Source organism: Aquarana catesbeiana, linkage group LG04, assembly GCF_042186555.1.
Source record: "Aquarana catesbeiana isolate 2022-GZ linkage group LG04, ASM4218655v1, whole genome shotgun sequence".
Classification (NCBI taxonomy): domain Eukaryota; kingdom Metazoa; phylum Chordata; class Amphibia; order Anura; family Ranidae; genus Aquarana; species Aquarana catesbeiana.
The window spans coordinates 492,092,599-492,114,405 of record NC_133327.1 but is presented as its reverse complement, the minus strand read 5'-3'; the positions used below and the strand labels follow the sequence as shown (position 1 = coordinate 492,114,405).

The window sequence follows — 21,807 nt, the reverse complement described above, 5'->3', positions numbered from 1 at the left end:
GATGGATTCTGTTATCAAGAATGGCATCTAAGTCCTTAGCAAATACATTTGGCATCCATCTCTTTTTATATTCATAATTTTCTGGCTTTTTTTTTTCAAAATTACCACTAAAATTATGATCATTTTTCATAAACCACTTTTTTTACATATAGCAAAAAAAAAAATCTAACTGAAAAAAATTGTCCAATTTTATCATACACAATACAGAATTTTACAAAATCACAAACACTGTGAGAAAAACAGTGTTTAAAAGAATGCCAGGAATGTTTAAGGTACTATGATACGATCAGAAAATTGAAACAACCTTATTGTCGAATAATTTGATTAAAGTGACGCTAAACTCACATTTTATTAAATAAAAAAATGCAATCTGTATATATAACCAGAATGTACCTTCTAACTCTCTTTTTCTTTGTTTCAGCTTTCAAATGCAAGCTTTTTCTGCTGTTAGGCTTCCAGGTCTAGGTTGGCTACGTTCGTTTTCCATGTCCCTTCCTGTAAACGTGAATGAAGCCACCCTTTCCTGCACTCTCCCGAGATAGACTACACCAGTGGCGGATGGTGCTTGATAATGTGGGGGGGGGATTTACGGAGATGGGGGGGGGTTGGAATGGTCATAAATTCCTTCCAAACGTTGTTCAAGTGTGATCCAAGGGGATCACATACATTTTCTTACCACTGTAAAAGCAATGTAAATAAGCATTTTTTACCTTGTTTTAGCAATTGCATCTTCCAGAAAAAACTGTTCAACAGGAAACGTATGACCTGAAATATACAGCATATTTTGAACATTCATACCTGGGATGTTGTTTTTTAAAGAAAGGTTATAATGTTATTTATTTATTTTACCATTTAATTAAATAGTGCACAGTGGATACATTATATTTTCTCCCATACACAAGATATCATAGGCATTCTGGTGCTTTTATCACCCTGCCTTTTTGTAAGACAACATTCCTATTGTTTCCAATCTCTATACACCCCCCCCCCCCATCAGCGATAACGTTATGACCATTGGCAGGTTAAGTGAATAATAATGATCTCGTTACAGTGGCATCTGAAGGTCGGTAGGATGCTTTGGGCAATATCCTGCTGGGAAACCTTGGGCCTTGCCATTCATGTGGATGTTACTTTGACATGTACCTAGTGCCTAAACATTGTTGCTGACCAAGTACACCCCTTCATGGAAATGGTATTCCCTGATAAAAGTGGCCTCTTTCAGCAGGATAATGTGAACTGCCACACTGCAAATATGTTTCAAGAATAGTTTAAGAAATACAGTGAGGTATTGACTTGGCCTCCAAATTCTCCATCTCTCAATAAAGCATCTCTTGGATGTTCTGGAAAAACAAGTCCAATCCATGGAGGCCCCACCTCACACTTACAGGACTTAAATGATCTGCTACTGATGGCTTGGTGGTACCATATATGGCAGCATACCTTCAGAGGTCTAATGGCATCCATACCTCAACAGGTCATGCCAGCAAAAGGGGGACCTACTCAATAATAGGTGAGTGGTAATGAAGTTATAGCTGGTTGGTGTGTATATATAAAATGAGTTCAGGGTGCAGAGTTCAGGATTGCGCTACATACAGGGTGCAGAGTTTGGGATTTCGCTACATACAGGGTGCAGAGATCGGGATTGCACTACATACAGGGTGCAGAGATCGGGATTGCACTACATACAGGGTGCAGAGTTTGGGATTTCACTACATACAGGGTGCAGAGTTCGGGATTGCACTACATACAGGGTGCAGAGTTCAGGAGTGCGCTACATACAGAGTGCAAAAGTTCAGGAGTGAGCTACATACATGTTCAGGGGTGACCTACATACAGAGTGCAGAGTTCAGGAGTGAGCTACATACATGAGCAGGGTTCAGGCTTATGCTATGCACAGAGTGTAGGATTCAGCTTTCTTTCTCAGGCTATCCATATCTCACTTCTACCCCTCCTTATTGACTCTGACCTCTGCACCACTCTCCCCCATCACCCTCTACAACCCTCATCTTTTTTGCATCTTACCTATCCAGCCCGGAGTACCTCCTGGCAGTGTAAGCAGCTTCACCTTTCTCCCTCACTTGCAAGGAAATCATTGTTTGGCTTCTGTCCCTGCCGTGAGTGCATGCAGGGCAGGCCTGGATCTTTGAGAGTCGTGAGCTGCCGAGAGGAAAGCTGTCCTTGTAAACACAGAAGGCTTGTTTACAAGTGACCGTGGTGAACGGGGGGCAAGAGCCAGAGGTGGCAGAAAAGAGTTCTGCCATGCTCCAGCTGAAAAATTTGGCCAGCAGGCCTTGTGTTTGACACATGTGTACTAATCCATCACAGTACAGTTGCTTGTAAATTTTATTGAACCTTGATATATGCAGTAAAAAATATTCAGTAAGTCGCTCTCTGCAAGTATAGAAAAATACCTGTTTATCCTGCTAGAAATGCAGAAAGCCGGTGCGTTTACCTCTGAGGTCTACAGAACACCTCCTCCCTATGTTAAGGAAATGAGGAGGGGTCTGTAGACCAAATCAGGTGTGTGCAGATAGGGGTGGCAATGTTGCTCCTTCATAGATATAGTACAGCAAGTGAGCTTTTTCACTCAAGCATACAAAGCTGAGTTACTGTCAGGATCACCAGGTAAGAACAAAGAAAAAAAAAAGCCTGGAGAAAAAAAGAATAAACTTTATGCAGCAACCACATCTAAGGGCTGGTAAGCTGCAATATAGTCAATGTTTGTAATTACATGCATCGTTCTAAAGTTTATTAACACTTTAGGTTTTCTAAACGACTGCTGTATCGTTTCAAATTATTTCCCGGTAATCTTTAATTTCCCTAAAATGGCAAGTCTGTATATAATGCAGTAATGTACGGCCACGCCTTCAGAAAGTCTTTTTGTTTTTTTACTATTTTGCGACCAAACAACAATTTTGCATAAAACTGATGCAATGCAACTGCATGCCAAATGTTTGTCTTGCAGTTCCGGCATGATCCTATTGACTATAATGGGAGAAATTAACAGGTGGTGGCACCTGTCAACTTGACAAGCCGAGCTAAATTTGCTGCAACCGTGAAGCAAAGCAACCTCGTTGTGGCATGTGTACATGCCCCTCCAGCTGCCTTGTTAGAAAGTAAAAAAAGAGGCCAGACCAACAGTTTTTACCACCTGTCAAAATGAGGACATACAACAACTACCATAACTGCAAGGTGCATTAGAATAGCCAGTTGTTACAAACAAGTGATCTCTTACCTGGTATGTGAACAATGGGACACCCATTAAAGTATTGTGAAAATAACTCAGCATTCAAAGTGGCACTCATAAGCAAGATCTTCAGGTCCGGTCTCTTGCTCATAACATTTTTCAACACCAACAACAAGAAGTCACTGAATTAAAGAAAACTATAGTAAATTGTGGCTTCAAATGAATGTAGCCATAAAAGCTAACCATAAACATTTTGTAGTATATATGATTACCTTTCCTCAGTTCTTTCGTGAACTTCATCCACAATTATATGAGTGGCACCTTGCAAAGTACAGTCACCTTCTAGACGCCTCAGAAGAACACCAGTTGTACAGTACAGAAGTCTGGTGCCTAGAGACTTTATAAGCAGAAATAAAAAGTGGTTTGTTATGTTCCTTATTATACAGGTGAGAACGATTCACACCTTACAGAGCTTTCAAGCTAAAAATTTCAAATGCACAATTTCCCTGTTGGGTGAAGAGAGTTTTGCTAAAGGAGAAACTCAGTGTTTCAGCACTAAACTTAAACAAAATTAATTGGAGTGAAACTTGAGGCAAAAATATAAAATTTGGGAGCAGGAAGGTTTTTCTTTTATTGCAGAACTAGGTATCTTCTGCAATATAGGATTCTTACCTTTCTCCTTAAACTCTTTACACTGTACACAAACTCACATATTCATTTGGAAACTTCCAATTCAATGTCAAAGAATGAGAACTGATATTAGAAACTGTAACGTGGTATCCACTATTTGTTGAAAATCTCTTGATTTTCAGGTATAAAGTGGACCTTACGTTAATTTTACAAGTCTGCATAAATAAATTCTTGGCATATCAGTACTGTTTCGAAAACCTCAAAAGTTGCACCATTAAAAGAGAAGTATGGCCAAAGCTTTTTTGGCCATACTTGTCCTGTAGGTCACAGGAGTACATTTACTTTTGTTCTCCTGTGACCCAGAATCAGCTGACTGTGGACTCACTATCAGCTCATGTGGCGGAGCAGATCCAGGCTCTGGAAAGATCCCGACAATTTTGTCGGTATTTAACCAACTGCCTGATTGACAGCTGGCGCCACCTCTCCACCTTAAATACATGGACATCTGTTGAAATTTTAATATCCTGGGGGTACACATACAGCGAAAAGTGTCTGTGAAGCCCAAGGCTGGTGGACATTAACTGCCATAAACATCTGCAAAAGTCTTCTCAAACCAAGACCCTTTATATCCAACTGAGAAGACCATGAAGTTAGTTGTATGCTAAAAAGCTAGCCATACACATAGAATTTTGTCTTATCAGTCCGTGAGCTGAACGAGAGAAAAATCACTTGACTTCCCCAATCCAGGTTAGACAGTGTGGATGGAGGAAACTCCACTGCTGGATATCGTATTCAGACAGCAATGGCTGCGCTTAGATACCCCAGCAGTGACTCCATCTGACGGGATGTAGTCACTGTTCAGCTCACAATTTCTTAAAATCTACTTTTGTTGCAAGCTTTGCTTGGCTAGCTTAAACTGATAGTTCACCTTTACAGAAAAAAAATGTTAAGGGGAACTAACACCATACACCCTCCCCGTCCCCCTGTCCCCGCTGTACTTCCATCTTTGGATGCTGATCTCTCCGTGCCCATGCAGTTAGTCCAGCAGTCCGGGGATTTGAAATCCCCGTTCTCCCTCTTATCAGTGCATGGCCTCTGGGATGAACCCGAACGATTCTGATTGTTCAGCACCTGTACAGTGAATCGCTCTGGTCTGCCCCAGAAGAATTGCACTGAAAAGAGGGAGAAGAGCGGGGATTTGAAATGCCTGTACTGCTGGACCAGTTGCGTGGGAATGGATAGCTCAGCATCCCCGGAGGCAAGTACAGCGGTGACTAGGGAGTATGGTGTTCGTTCACCTTTACTTTTTTTTTCTTTAAAGGTGAACTAATTCTGGCCAGCTCAGTAGATATACCTGGATACTAATATTTATAGGTAAAGTTAATCCAGGGAATATCTGTTTGCCTCTTGGGGAATCAGGAAGGGATTTTTTTCCCCCGTTGGAGCAAACTGTTTTGTTTTTTTCTGCCTTCCTCTGAATCAACTGTGGGTATAGGATTGTGTATATGGAGGTTTTCTATTTGTGTGTGTTTTCTCTATAGGTTGAACTGAACGAACTTGTATGTATTTTTTCAACCAGATTAACCATGTAACTATAGAAAAATAATAGGATTTTTTATAACAGCTTACCTGTAAAATCCTTTTCTTTTGATGTACATCATGGGACACAGAGCCTCAGTAATTACAGATGGGTTATATAGGGTATCACTAGGTGATTGGACACTGGCACACCCTAAACATGAAGTTCAACCCCCTATATAATCCCTCCCCTTACAGGGATACCTCAGTTTTGTAGCAAAGCAATATAAGTGTATTAGAAGAGGGGCGGGACCTCTGTGTCCCGTGATGTACATCAAAAGAAAAGGATTTTACAGGCAAGCTGTTATAAAAAATCCTATTTTCTTTCTCGTACATCACGGGACACAGAGCCTCAGTAATTACTGATGGGACGTCCCAGAGCAATGCTATTTGAGGGGAGGGGACCACACACGTAGGGTGTAATCAGACCTGAGGACCTCGTACTGCTGCCTGCAGCACACTACGCCCAAAGGCGATATCCTCATGCCTTCCCACATCCACCTGATAAAATTTGGTGAATGTATGGACTGAAGACCAGGTTGCGGCCTTGCAGATTTGAGCCATAGAGGCCCGGTGATGCACCGCCCAAGAGGCACCAATCGCCCTTGTGGAGTGTGCCCTGATTTGAAAAGGTGGAATTTTTTGTTTCAAACTGTAAGCCTGAATAATCAATTGTCGAATCCATTTCGAAAGGGTAGACCTTGACGCTGCCTGCCCTCTATTGGGACCTTCTGGTAGTATGAACAAAACATCCGTTTTGCGAACCTGAGCAGTTGCTTCCAGATAGGTCCTGACTGCCCTTACTACATCCCAAGAATGTAGTGACCTTTTTTCCCGAGGAACAGGGATCTGGAAAAAAGGAAGGCAGAACAATATCTTGGTTTAGATGGAAATCTGAAACCACCTTTGGTAGAAAGCTAGAATGAGGGCGCAATACCACACTATCCTTATGCATGATCAAATAAGGCTCTTTACAGGAAAGGGCTGCTAACTCTGATACTCTTCTAGCAGAAGAAATGGCTACCAGGAAAATTAACTTCCTTGTCAATAAGACCAAGGGAATCTGACGTATGGGCTCAAAAGGCTGTTTCTGTAAAACCGACAGAACCAAATTCAAGTTCCAGGGGTTTAGGGGCACTATAACTGGAGGATTAAGACGCGTCACCCCTTGCATAAAGCTTCGGACCAAGGGATGAGAAGCAAGTGATCATTGAAATAACACTGATAAGGCCGAGACCTGGCCCTTGATGGTACTCAAGGCCAGCTTCATCTCTAATCCTATTTGTAGAAAGTCAAGAATTCTACCAATGACATATTTTCTGGGATGCCAACCCTTGGCTTCACACCAGGATACATAAGTCCTCCAAACTCTATGATAAATCACTCTGGAAGCTGGCTTCCTAGCATTGATTAAAGTAGAGATCACAGGACCTGAAAGCCCACGACTCCTCAGAACGTGGGTCTCAAAAGCCAAACCGTCAAATTTAGCGTTTGTAAGGCAGGATGGAATACTGGACCTTGAGATAATAGGTCTGGACGTGACGGTAGGGTCCACGGGGAACCCACTGTCATTCTTACTATCTCTGCATACCAAGCTCTTCTGGGCCACCAGAAGTACCGACGTCTTTTCCTGCCAGATCCTGCGAAAGAGCCGTGGTAGTAGCATAATTGGAGGAAATGCATAAATCAGTGAGAACTGATGCCACGGAATCACCAACGCATCTGTTCCGTATGCAAGAGGATCTCTTGTTCTTGCCACAAACTTGTTGACCTTGTTGTTGATCCTGGACGCAAAGAGATCTACATCTGGAATCCCCAATCTTTGGCATATAGCGAAAAAGACATCGGGGTGAAGAGACCATTCCCCTGGGACTAACCGTTGGCAACTCAAATAGTCCGCCTGCCAGTTCTCTATCCCTGGAATGAAAACTGCCGATATGCATGGCACATGCTTTTCTGCCCAGACTAAAATCTGGTTCACTTCTCTCTGAGCTGCACGACTCCTGGTGCCTCCCTTATGATTGATATAAGCCACTGCTGTGGCATTGTCGGACTGGATCCTGACAGGGCAACCCTGTAGCCTGAGAGTCCAGGCCCTTAGGGCTAGATACGCTGCACGGATCTCCAGAATGTTGATGGGTAAGGTCTTCGCGATTTCGGACCATTCCCCCTGGACTGCAGACTGTTCCAGAACTGCTCTCCAACCCGAAAGACTGGCATCCGTTTTTACCACTGTCCAGGTAACCAGTAAAAAGGATTTCCCTTTCTGCAGGCTTTCAGGTATTAACCACCAACTGAGGCTCTGACGCACTGCAGGAGACAGGTGCATCGGAAAATCTAATGCCTATACCTTCTTGTTCCAAGCAGACAGGATACTGTGTTGCAGCAGTCTTGAATGAAACTGAGCATAGGGAACTGCTTCGAATGAAGCCACCATCTTTCCCAGCAGCCTCATACAAAGACGGACAGAAGGACCCTTTTTGGCCCTTACTACCTGAATCAGCTCTCTTAAGGCATTGATCTTTGCCTGAGGTAAAAATACCTTCTCTTGGCTTGTATCTATGACCAGGCTCAAATACTCTAGTCTTCTTACTGGTTTTAAGAAAGACTTTTCTAGGTTGAGAATCCAACCTAGGTGTTCCAGGTAGTTGACTGTGGTCATCAAGTTCCCGCTCAAACAGGCTACCGACCGGTCTATCAAGAGCAGGTCGTCTAGGTATGCTATGACAGTAATACCCTGAGCCCTTAATCTGGCCAGAGGAGGAGCCAAGATCTTTGTAAACACTCGAGGTGCAGTGGCTAGCCCGAAAGGCAGGGCCACAAACTGAAAATGGCATCCTTCTATTTCGAAGCGCAAGTACTTTTGATGAGCAGGAAAAATGAGTACATGCAGATACGCATCTGTGATGTCTATTGATGCCAGAAATTCTCCTCCCTGTAGGATGGAGACTACTGACCGGATTGATTCCATGCGAAAGGATCGAATCCTTAGGAATCGATTTAGATCCTTTAGATCCAGGATGGGTCTGACATCTCCATTCGGTTTTTGAACCATAAAAAGGTTGGAAAAAATTCCCAATCCTTGTTCTTCCGTGGGAACTACCACGATGACTTTTTGCGACAATAGTCGCTCCAATGTTAGAAGGAGCGACTGCTTTTTCTCTGGATCTCTGGGGACATTTGATCTGAGGAAAGGAGGAGAGGGGAATTCTTGGAACTACAGTTTGTAACCTAGAGTTACCGTGGAGATTACCCATCTGTCCCGGAAATCCTCTTGCCAGAGCTTTGAGAACCGTAGCAGTCTTCCCCCCAACCGAGCGAGCGGGGGCGCTCCTTCATAAAGAGGCTTTAGCGTCTTGTCTAGTAGGCTTCTTTCCCCAGGACTTCTTTTGTCCCTGGGGTCGACTCTGAAATTTATTTCTAGACCCTGACGGAGGAGGCTGTCCTGACTGCCTGGAGGCTGATGCTCCTGGCACTGGGGAAAGAGCCCGTTTGAAAGAGGGACGCTTACACCTTTTCTTAACAGGTAAGAGAGTGCTTTTCCCACTAGAGATCTTTTGGATATAATTGTCCAAATCCTCTCCAAACAGCCTTGCACCACGAAATGGAAATTCAGCCAGAAGCTTCTTACATGGTGCTTCGGCTGACCAATTCTTCAACCATAAGATTCTACGCATATGCACCAACCCAAGTGAAAGACGAGAGGTTTGGATGATAGAATCTCTGATAGCGTCAACAGCAAAACATAAGGCCGCTGGAAGCTTAGCCAAACCCCTGGGCCTGCTGTTCAGTTAGAACTTTGAGGACCTGCTTAACATGGTCTCTTAAGTACTGACAGACTCCGATCGCTGCCACTGCAGGTTGAGCTGCTGAACCTGCTAAGGAGAAAATATTTTTCAATAGGGATTCCATCCTTTTATCAACAGGATTCCCTGAGCATCTGAGCATTGTCTACAGGACAAGTCAGACTTTTATTTACGGAGGAAATGGTAGCGTCAACAGCCGGTATCCCCCACATCTTTATAAACTTTTCTTCCATAGGATAAAGTGTTGAAAACTTTTTAGACGGAAAAAAACTTTATCTGGGTGATCCCATTTAGAATAAATGAGCTTTTCTAGTAAATTATGAACAGGAAAAGCATGTGTTGTTTGAGGAGGCTTCAGTGAACCCAAAGAAGAAGAGGGTCCTTTAACTGACTCAGATATGGGTAATTTAAATGTGGAGCGGACCAATCCAGCAAGGATCTGTACTAACACCTTCTCATCCTGAGAAGCTGAAGAGGGCCCTTCTCCACTTGATTCCTCAGAAGAGGAATCATCAGTCCCATCCCGATCCTCTGAAAGGGATTCTTCTCCTTTTTCCCCAGAGTTCCTCTGCCTGAGGGTCCTGGGTAACAGAGGAAGACCTATTGCGTTTTCTTCCACTGAGTGAAGATGCGATTAAGGCCATTAATCTTTCCTCTAGTCCATTAATGGTTGAGGAAAAAACCTCCTGCATAATATATATAGGGGCTGAAGTGCCAGAAGCAGATGCAGCCCCTGACCCCAACGGCTCTCCCTGGCCGGCCATCCCAGGTCCTTCAGGGGGGGAAGGCGCTGCAGAAGGGGGGTCCTCAGAGCCTGAGGGAGATCCCCTAGAGCCTCTGGTTTTTGGGGCATTTGTACCTCTTCTACCCATAGTGCAAAGCAAACAAGGTGGAGGTATCACACAAATAAATCACTGACTGCTGAGCGATGTAGTACAGCAACTGTCGCTGCTACCAATGCCCAGTTAAATGTTTCTAAGTAAATGCTGCCTAGGAGAATGCCTGTGTCCCACCTTACATGCGACCATCAGCTCTGTGTCCCTCCATAGGCTGAGTGCACCTGCAAAAGTGTGCTTCTTATAGCCTGTGCAGCCGGTGATGTGGGGGTCTAGACACGCCAGACGCCCCCCCTCCTCTGACCACCCCTCCCGCCCCCCTCCTCGTTTTTTTCAAAAAACGTGCGCTTTCACGCACGAGCCGACCCTCCGGGACAAGCATGGAGGGGAGGCTGGGGTGGAGGAGGAAAGAGAGAGGCCGGAAGATGATGGGATCTGCCAATAGTAATGGCGGCGGTGGCACTTTGGCATACTACCGCCTTTCAGACCACCGTGGCCCCCCTAATCTTGGAGGGAATATCCCTGAGGACGAGCCCCCCATCCCATCCTACCTGGAGCTCGGCTGGAGGAGCTGTGCAGCGTGAACACTGAGACAGACAATCAAGCATGTGAAGGTATGTGCTCTTGGCAGCACCCGATGGCGACAATCGGCATAGCATACATTTACTTAAAGGAGAAACCTACTAGAATTAAAAAATTCTGAGGAATCTCCCTTACCTTATCCAGCTGCAGGGTTCTGTTAAACAGACCCAATCTTCACCTCTCACGGTGGGCTCCGTTTTGAAAACCTTCAGAGACAGGGGCCCCCTAGAAAAGGAGGATCCACAGTTCTGGGCCCATAAAGCACCCCGCCAGGGATATGGCTAGAAAAACCAAATACTGGATCCCGGGGTCCAGCTCTCTAAAAAGAGAAGCGTTACAGGTAAAACTTTGTTTCTTCGGACACGAGGCCCAGGTACCATCCAATTCGGCCTAAAAAGGACACCTTGAAATGGATCCGGTTTGCATGGCTTACCCCAGTATAGGTTATAGGATATTCCCTTTGGAGCTCAGCACAGCACATCATTACACGTGACCAACACCTAAGACACTGGCGAAAAAACTGAGGTATCCCTGTAAGGGGAGGGATTATATAGGGGGTTGAACTTCCTGTTTAGGGTGTGCCAGTGTCCAATCACCTAGTGATACCCTATATAACCCATCAGTAATTACTGAGACTCTGTGTCCCGTGATGTGCGAGAAAGAAATAGGATTTTTATAACAGCTTACCTGTAAAATCCTTTTTATGGAGTACATCATGGGACACAGAGCCTTAAGTAATTACTTAATGGGTTACAGGACACCTTCAGGTGATAGACATGGTTATACCCAATCCAGGAAGTTCACTCCCAATATAACCCCTCCTCCTTCCAGAAGAACATCAGTTTTTGTAGCAAAGCTATATACTTAAATCCCAAAAAAGAGAGAAGGGACCTCTGTGTCCCATGATGTACTCCAAGAAAAGGATTTTACAGGTAAGCTGTTATAAAAATCCTATTTTCTTGATCGTACATCATGGGACACAGAGCCTTAAGTAATTACTTAATGGGATATACCATAGCAATGCTACTTGAGGGGAGGGAGACACAACCTGGAGGGTACCCCCAGACTTGAGGACCTATGCTGCTGCCTGCAGCACACTGCGCCCAAAGGCGATATCCTCATACCTCCTTACATCCACCTGATAAAATTTTGTGAATGTTTGCACTGAAGACCAAGTTGCGGCCCTACAGATCTGAGCCATGGAGACCTGATGACGCACTGCCCAAGAAGCACTAACCGCCCTGGTAGAGTGCGCTTTAACTTGAAAAGGGGGAATCTTACCCCTTAAATCATAAGTTTGAATTATCACTTGCCGAAACCACTTTGCGACAGTGGATTTCGACGCTGCCTGTCCTTTCTTAGGACCTACTGGCAGAATGAATAAGACATCAGTCTTACGAATCTGAGTAGTTGCCTTTAAATAGATTTTCACCGCTCTCACCACATCAAGACAATGTAGTGACTTTTCTTCCCTGGAACATGGTTTTGGAATAAACGATGGCAGGACAATATTTTGGTTCAGGTGAAAACCTGAAACTACTTTTGGCAAAAAGTCTGGACGAGGTTGTAACACCACTCTGTCCTCATGAAAAATCAAATATGGCTCTTTACAAGAAAGAGCAGCCAATTCCGAAACCCTCCTTGCTGAGGATATAGCAACCAAAAATACCAACTTCCTTGTCAAAAGGACTAAGGGAATATGTTGTATGGGTTCAAATGGCTGTTTTTGTAACACAAACAAAACTAAGTTCAAGTCCCAAGGGTTCAAGGGAGGTTTGACGGGCGGATTAAGCCGCCTCACCCCTTGTATAAAACCCCAGATTAAAGAATGTGTAGCAAGTGGTCTTTGAAAAAAGACCGATAAAGCTGAGACTTGGCCTTTATTAGTACTCAAGGCCAATTTCATTTCTACCCCTAATTGTTGAAAGGCAAGAATTCTGTCTATGATATATCTCCGAGGGTGCCAACCCTTGGATTCACACCAGGAAACTAAGCCCTGCCAGACCCTATAATATATAGTTCTGGAAGCTGGCTTCATTGCATTAATCAAAGTAGAGATTACTGACCCGGAAAGCCCACGTATCTTCAGAATGTGGGTTTCAATAGCCAACCCATTAAATTTAGAGACCGTAAGGTAGGATAGAATATTGGTCCCTGTGAGAGCAGATCTGGCCGTAGTGGGAGGGACCATGGGAAAAAATGAATGGAGGGATCGCCTTTTGACCTGACCACCTGCACCAGCTCTCTTATGAAGTTGATCTTTGCCTGAGGCAAGAACACCTTTTCCTGGGCTGTGTCTATGATCAGACCCAAGTACTCCAGCCTTTTTAGCGGTATTAAGGAAGATTTCTCTAGGTTAAGAGTCCAACCCAAACTTTCCAGATAGTTGGTTGTAGTGTGCACGCTTTGCTCCAAACGAGCCGCCGACTGATCTATTAGTAATAGATCATCTAGGTACGCCATGACTGTTATGCCCTTAACCTGGCTAGACGTGGGGCTAGCACTTTTGTGAACACCCGGGGTGCTGTAGTTAGCCCGAAGATCAAGGCTACAAACTGAAAATGCTGCTGTTCTAACTCGAACCGCAGAAACTTTTGGTGAGTGGGAAAAATAGGGACATGCAGGTATGCATGTATGATGTCGATAGATGCCAGAAGTTCTCCTCCTTGTAGGATAGAAACTACTGACCTGATCGACTCCATGCGCAAGGAGCGGATCTTCAGGAACTCGTTTTGATTCTTTAGATCTAGAATGGGTCTGACATCTCCATTCGGTTTTGGTACCGTAAATGAATTGAATCAAACCCCAAACCTTGCTCTTCTGTAGGGATCTGGGGATGGGGATCTGTATGATCACCCCCTGAGCCAGTAATTAGTCTAATGCCTGAAACAGAGAATGCCTTTTCCCTGGATCTTTGGGAACTCAGAAAACGAGACGGTGGAAACTTCCGAAATTCTAGTTTGTATCCTAGAGAAACCGTGGAGATGACCCATCTGTCCTGAATTTCCTCTTGCCAGACTTCTGAGTTTTGCAGAAGTCTTCCCCCCACTCTGGCGAGGGGGGGCACCTCTTCATAATGAGGCTTTAGTATTCTGCTTTGCAGATTTCCGGCCCCAGGTCATCTTCTGTGCCTGGGCCTGACCCTGAGGCTTTCCTCTTGAGTATGACGGTGGAGGCCGTCACCACTGCCTAGAGGCGGATGCCTCTGGCGCACAGGGAAGAGTCAGTTTAAATGAACGATGTTTTTTACTTTCTTTTGACTGGCAAAAGAGTACTCTTCCCACTAGAAATCGTTTGGATGTATTTGTCCAAATCCTCCCCAAATAGTCGATCCCCATGAAAAGGGAAACCAGTCAGAAGCCTTTTGCAAGGTGCTTCGGCTGACCAATTTTTTAACCACAGGGACCAACGTATGTGTACTAGCACAAGCACAAGGCGGGGCGCCTGGTGAATAGAGTCTTTCATGGCATCTATGGCAAAACATAATGCCTTTGGTAATACGGCCAATTTGCGGGCTTGTTGTGCAGGGACCTCCTTAAGGCCCTGTCTAAACTGGTCTTTTAGGGACTGACAGATGCCTATTGCAGCGACTGCAGGCTGAGTAACGGCCCCTGCCAAGGAAAAAGACGATATTAGCAGGAATTCCAACCTTTTACCTGTTGGCTCTTTAAGCATTTGTGCACTGTCTACTGGGCAAGTTAGACTATTATTCACACTGGAAATCGCAGCGTCAACTGCTTGTACATTCCATCTTTTGGTAAATTTCTCCTCCATGGGATAGAGTGCTGTGAATCTCTTTGGAGGGAGAAAATGCTTATCCGGGTAATCCCAATCAGTATAAATAAGCTTTTCTAGTAATGCATGTACAGGAAATGCATGAAAAGACTGTGAAGTTTTTAAGGAACCTAAAGAAGAAACAGAACTTTCAGCTGACTCCGCTAGGGGTAGCTTGAAAGAGGCACGAACCATCCCTGTAAGAGATTGTACCAGCAATTTCTCGGATTGCGAGGCTGAAAAAGGTTCATCTAGCGTTGTTTCCTCCGCAGAGGAGTCATCGGTTTGCCTTTCCTCCTGATCACCTGAGGGTAACACCTCATCCTCTACTCACTGTTCCCTTGGGGTCTGAGGTGGGGGAGGGGGATCTAACACGCTTCCTATCCTTTTGGATAGAAGATGCGATTAAAGCCATTAATCTTCCTTCCAGGCCCTGCAGGGTGGAGGAAAACGCATCTTCAGTCACGTATACATGGGCTGAGATGTGAGAAGCAGCTGCACCACCAATTGGTCCCAATGACTCACCCTGGCTTGCCATATCTGGTATCTCAGGAGAGGATGACGGTGTGGAGGCACAACTGGAGTTCCCAGCGCCTGGGGTGGTATTTTTGGTAGCTTTGTGGTGTCTTTTTTTGGAGCCATAGTGCTGAGCACAAAAAAACAGAGGCACTAAGTAAATGCACACTCGCTGAGCAAACAGTCTAGCAAAATACAATGCTAATAAAGTTCAGCTTTAGTGTTGTTGCAAATGTTATTTCCTGTACTGGAAATGCCTGCATCAACCTTACGTGCCCCCAGCGCTCCTATGTCCTGTGTGTCCGACTCCAGCTGTTAGCTGTGAGCGTCTGTCTCTTGTCCCCAGCACCTGCGCTGTGTGCTCCCCGTGGACTTACGCCCCTCACACGGCGCCGTGCCCTTAAGCCATGCCCCCTCCGTCAATCACACACGTCCCCCCTCTGTATAATTAGCCCTAGTTCGCGCACACGCGGACGGCATTTGATACGCTCCTTGAGCGAGAGGGGAGGGAAGAGAAGCGGGAAGTTTGAAAAACTTCTGTGGGGGGTAAGTAAACTCAGCATATGAAGCTGCCGCCGCTGCACCCCCCCAAGGGGCGGGGGTACAGGCTACTGTTGTACCTCCCTTCCCCCAGGGGGGAACTGTTCTGGATGAAGAATCCCCCCTGGCTTGCTGAGACCACACAAGTGCTGTTTAGCTGGGACATCTGAGCTGACTGAGAAGCAACGTACTAAGGTATGCATTTACTCCCTCTAGTGGAGACTTTAGGCATGACATTTTACATATGGAAGAAAAAAAGCATAGGTGGACTTTTTACAATTCCTAGGTGTAACAAAGTGTAGCGCTACAGTGCTAAATTAAATAATCGTAATAAAAAGTGAGGGAAAATTGTAGTCTGGGGAACAGACAGTAGGGATCGGCTAGAGCTGTGGCAGGGGAGACTCCACAGAGCACAGCAGCCTGTCTAGAGACCGGGGAGAGATACGGTGCTGAGGTGACACTTTGACAGACCCTCCCGTGAAAGGCTCTCAAGACCCCAAATTACTGCTGGTTCCCAAGACTCCCCCCTTTATTGCCGGTGGGCAATATAAGCTGGTTTGACCCATAGAGCGTATGAGACTCATAGCAGATGTTAATCTCATCAGCCCAAGCCACCTGTCTTTCACCCATTGTTAATTGTGCCAATTAACTCACCTACTGTCTGCTAGCAATCTACTCTGTGGATGTTGAACTTATGATAATGTGTAGTGTACTTTGTAAGCTAGGTGCCGGCCAGTATGACCTGGAATTAGATCTCTGATTAATCATAACATTGTCCAGGTCGCTAGTTGTTTTATTAACGAAATGTCTATAGTATATGTTGGTTCATGTTTCGCTATCGTAATTATATTCCTATGTACAATTTGTATTGTTAGGGTAATATGATCAGGGGGGGGGATTTCCTCCTGTGGGGTATAAAGTATGTGTCTGAGTTTTAATAAAGTCTCATTGCTTTAGTTTTTACTTCCTCTTGTCTGTTTACGATGTTTGGGGTAAAAAGGGCTGGTATTAGCTCTCGATCCACTCAGAACAATTTGGAGGGCAGGAGGCGCTCTTTGGCGGACGGAAACACCTAGTCGGGGTGCCCAAGCGGTTCTGTCACAACCAGTACATAGTTAAATTCTGTTGGCCAAATCAAACGATGTAAACCAATGATTCTGCCAAAGACCGATAATGTGGATGTGATAAAAATACCCTTGGTATGTACGTTGGACAGCTGCATTAACAAGGCAGTCCTGACAACGTGTTATTGCATTTTCACATATGTACACAAATAAAGAGATTTTAGTTGTGTCTACAAGTATGTAGCTAGATAGAATACAGATTTGGGATTTAGTAGGACTACCGTAATCTATATAAATTTAAGCATTCCACCAACCTTGACACTTTCAAGTCTAATCTGATATCCCACAGAGATCCCGACTCTCTCCGCTCTCTCCTGGGCTACACGTTCGGCCACAGAGATGGCAGATATCCTGCGTGGCTGTGTACATACAATATTTGCCAGACAGCTAGATGATCCTTTCAATGAAGCATCCAAGATGAACTGTGGAATCTGTGTGGTTTTACCACATCTGTGATTAATGAGTACAAAAAAAAACACATTAGTTCACGTTTAAGTACAAAATTATATATTCATTTTTAAATCCCCTGTGAATCACCTGGATAAAAGAGAACCCCCTAAAGGAGTTAATGAAGTTTCGCTTCTTTTTTAATATAGTATTCTGTTATGGGGACAAAGTACTTTGTCCTATCTTCTTTTATGCAATCTAAGCCTAACTATGTGGTAATGTGGAAATTTAATCCCTGAAAATGATAGACTTTATTATTAATGTGACTTACAGTTATCTTTCAATGACTGTATAGTTTCAGAACATGTTTAGAATCAACAGAGACACCATACCCAGCTGTGGAATTTTATCTGGAGTAGCTATCTGACAAAAGCCTCTTCTCTGACCATATGGGAACATAATCTAATGTCACTTCAAAGGAGGTGGGAATGGAACAGGAATAACTTGATCCTAAAATGGTAGCTGGTGTCCTAGCTTAAGAGAGCCCCCCACCCCCCATTGGCTCAATGTAGCATCAAGTCCAACCTATGTGTGTGATTATATGCCAGTAGTACATTGTATATCCCTGTATGTTGCGGTCGTTCAGGTGCTTATCTAATTGTTTTTTGAAACTATCGATGCTCCCCACTGAAACCACCGCCTGTGGAAGGGAATTCACATCCTTGCCGCTCTTACAGTAAAGAACCCTCTACATTTTTAATGCGTGCCAATATTCTGTTTGCTTTGTTAGCAGCAGATTGGCATTGCATGCCATTGCTGACCATCTACTAGGACCCCCAGGTCCTTTTCCATCCTAGATTCCCCCAATGGTTCTCTCCCCAGTGTATAGATTGCATTCATATTTTTGCCACCCAAACGCATTATTTTACATTTTTCTACATTAAACCTCATTTGCCATGTAGTTGCCCACCCCATTAATTTGTTCGGATCTTTTTGCAAGGTTTCCACATCTTGCGGAGAAGTTATTGCCCTGCTTGGCTTAGTATCGTCCGCAAATACAGAGGTTGAACTGTTTACCCCATCCTCCAGGTCGTTTATGAACAAAATAAATAGGATTGGTCCCAGCACAGAACCCTGGGGGACCCCACTACCCACCTCTGACCATTCCGAGTACTCCCCATTTATCACCACCCTCTGGACTCGCCCTTGTAGTCAGTTTTCAATCCATGTACTCACCTTATGGTCCATGCCAACGGACCTTATTTTGTACAGTAAATGTTTATGGGGAACTGTGTCAAATGCTTTTGCAAAATCCAGATACACCAAGTCTACGGGCCTTCCTTTATTCAGATGGCAACTCACCTCCTCATAGAAGGTTAATAGATTGCTTTGACAAGAACAATTCTTCATAAAACCATGCTGATTTCTGATAATGATACCGTTCTCGTTACTAAAATCCTTTATATAGAACCTTATAATCCCCTCCAAGAGCTTGCATACTATTGATGTTAGGCTAACTGGTCTGTAATTCCCAGGGATGTATTTTGGGCCCTTTTTAAATATTGCTGCTACATTGGCTTTTCTCCAATCACCTGGTACCATTCCAGTCAGTAGACTGTCAATAAAAATTAGGAACAATGGTCTGGCAATTACTTGACTGAGTTCCCTAAGTAGTCTTCGGATGCAAGCCATCTGGTCCCGGTGATTTATTAATGTTAAGTTTCCCAAGTCTAATTTTAATTCTGTCCTCTGTTAACCATGGAGGTGCTTCCTGTGATGTGTCATAAGGATAAACACTGCAGTTTTGGTTACTGAAGCCCCCCAATTCCCTCGTGAAGACTGAGAAGAATAAATTCAATTCCTTCGCAATCTCCCTATCCTTTGTAATCAGATGTCCTTCCTCATTCTTTATGGGGCCAATAAGGTCTGTCCTCCCTTTTTTACGGTTTACATACTTAAAGAATTTCTTGGGATTTTTGCTCTCCTCCACTATGTGTCTTTCGTGTTCTATCTTAGCCGCCCTAATTGCACCCTTGCATTTCTTGTTGCATTCTTTATAACATCTGAATGCTGATGACGACCCCTCAACCTTGTATTTTTTGAAGGCCTTCTCCTTTGCTTTTATATGCATTTTTACATTGGAGTTAAGCCATCCAGGACTTTTGTTCGCTCTTTTAAATTTATTACCCATGGGATGCATTTCATTTTATTTAATATGCTCTTAAAGCAAACCCATCTCTCCTCTGTGTTCTTTGTTCCTAAGATTTTATCCCAATTCATGCCTTTTAACAAGGTTCGTAGTTTAGGGAAGTTGGCTCTTTTGAAATTCAGTGTCTTTGTATTCCCCTTATGTTTCCTATTTGTGCGATTTATACTGAAGCCAATTGACCTGTGATCGCTGTTTCCTAAATTGCCCCATATTTCCACATCCGTGATCAGGTCTGTATTGTTGGTAATCAGTAGATCCAGTAACGCTTTATTTCTAGTTGGTGCGTCTACCATCTGAACCATGAAATTGTCCTGCAAGACATTTAGGAACTGGCGAGCCTTAGACGAATGCGTGGTTCCCTCAGCCTAGTCTACGTCTGGATAATTAAAATCCTCCATTATGATAACACTTGTGATAGGAGATCCGTCTTCCCCTCCTCCCTCGGGTTAGGGGGCCTGTAGCATACTCCCAGTAATATTTTCCCCTTAGCTTCATCCCTTTGGAGTTCTACCCATAAGGATTCCACCTCCTCCCTAGCTCCCTTAGTGATGTCATCTCTCACATTCACTTGTACATTATTCTTGATATATAGGCATACCCCTCCACCTTTTTCACCCTCTCTATTCCTGCGATAAAGGGTATACCCTTGAATGGTTGCCAGCCAATCGTGAGAGCTTTTGAACCAGGTCTCTGAAATTCCCACAAAATCCAAATCCTTTTTGTATAACAGTATCTCTAGTTCACCCATCTTGTCTGCCAGGCTCCTGGCATTAGTGAACGTAGTAAACTACAACTACAAACTACAACGTAGTTTAGACTGGTCGCATACTATCCTCTTATCAGGTGTTCCGAGATTGCAACTAGGACTTGTTACTATACTTACCTTGGGTTTATGTGCTTTAGTCAACCTACCACTAATGCCCCCAAAACTACCTTCTGGAATATGTTCCACGCTGACTACCTCTACCTCTGGGCCCTCCCCCCCATCGCCTAGTTTAAAAACCCCTCTAACTTTTTGGCCATCTTTACTGCCAGCTGATCTGCACCCTCCTCATTTAGGTGCAGTCCGTCCCTTCTACAGTACTGGTGATCGACTGAGAAGTCGGCCCAGTCCTCCAGGAAACCAAACCCCTCATTACTACACCAGCTCTTCAGCCACTTGTTCTTGTACTTCCCTAATCTCCCTCTGCCTTTCTGGAGTGGCTCAATGTACAGGTAGTATTCCTGAGAATACTACCTTGGAGGTCCTTTTCCTCAATTTAGCTCCCAAGTCCCTAAAATCATTCTTTAGGACACTCCATCTGCCTCTGACTTTGTCATTGGTGCCAACGTGCACTATAACAGCCGGGTCTTCCCTAGCCCCTCCCAGTAATCTATCCACCAGATCAATGATGTGCCTAACCTGAGCGCGCCCGGTAGACAACATATAGTTCGTCGCTTTAGGTCTTTGTTACAGATTGCCCTCTTTGTCCTTCTAAGAATCTGTCTTTCCTTTCCCTTTGCTTCCTCCCCACTCTTACTTACTTGGAGGAGATCTTCCACCGGCAGCTAGGAGAGTCCCTCAGCTCCAGCAGTGCTTATTGGGATGGATACTTATTGGGATGCTCCAGCCCTGGATTGGCCTCCCTGGCACTTCCCCCTCTACCCTTCCTGACTGTCACCCATCTACTCTTTCCTAGTGCCTGCACCTCTTTGTCTCCACCCGCCTCTGTGCTGGCCCCTGCCGCGTACGTTCCTGGCGCTCCTGTAGTATGGAGGGACTTCTCAGTGTTGACAGTTGCTTCCCCAGATTCAGAACCTGGGCTTCCAGGGAAACAATGTGCTTACATCTTGCACAGCAGTATTTGCCCTCGATCGGATGATCAAGGAACGCAAACATGCCGCAAGATGTACACTGAGTCACATGTCCACACCCACCGGGCATCGTACCTACTAATTTAATGAGGATTGGGGATTATACCCTGTCCAAATTACCTAACAACTAGCTTCCTGACACTAATACTCAGCAAGACAATACACGGGAACGCAACAAGACAATACACAGAATTTGGTTTGTGGTCTAAGAACCATGGGGACGTAAGAGTCTCTGTAATGTTCCTCCATTACTTTCTTGGTGTGCAACTTCATCTTTTCTGTAACTTTTCCTGTCCTATAATTTGTCCTGATATACCGATAGCATTTGTAGGTCCATTATAGTAATATTCCTATATGTATTCATTTGTATCATTAACATCTTTGTTTTAAGGTTGTATCATTTATGTTATAGTTGGTAATATCGGATTAATACAAGTTTCTTTTCTGTACAATAGCAAGTTTAAATAAATTTGATTGTTATTCTTTTCGCACAGTTATCATTCGTTTTAATTCTATCCGTAATAGCGGCAACCTCAATGGTTGATTCTTATATGTATAAACGGTTTTAATCACTTATTTTATGTATCATTAGGCGTATAAGTGGGTAGGTAGAAATCGCCACTACAGTGGTTGTACAGGATGCTCCCCCCGCACCTGCTGTTTGACAATGCAGCTAGCAAAGAGATGGCTGCATAGATAGCCGGCACTCATCTTAAAAACAAACCACAGCCACTAAGCACTCAATACAGGTTAATGTGCTTTTTGACCTTATAGATAGAGGAGC

General features: G+C 44.3%; 1 protein-coding gene across 1 annotated transcript in view; it reads right to left on the bottom strand.

Annotated features, from left to right (window-relative positions):
• Positions 1-21,807, bottom strand: part of DHX57 (DExH-box helicase 57) — a 218,154-nt gene that overhangs the window by 87,148 nt on the left and 109,199 nt on the right. Inside the window, exons 8-11 of the mRNA XM_073627674.1 lie at positions 16,828-17,023; positions 3,460-3,584; positions 3,236-3,369; positions 711-765 (exon numbers count right to left, since the gene is read on the bottom strand). Coding sequence (XP_073483775.1) covers positions 711-765; positions 3,236-3,369; positions 3,460-3,584; positions 16,828-17,023 — 510 coding nt within the window. The remainder of the gene's footprint in view (positions 1-710; positions 766-3,235; positions 3,370-3,459; positions 3,585-16,827; positions 17,024-21,807) is intronic.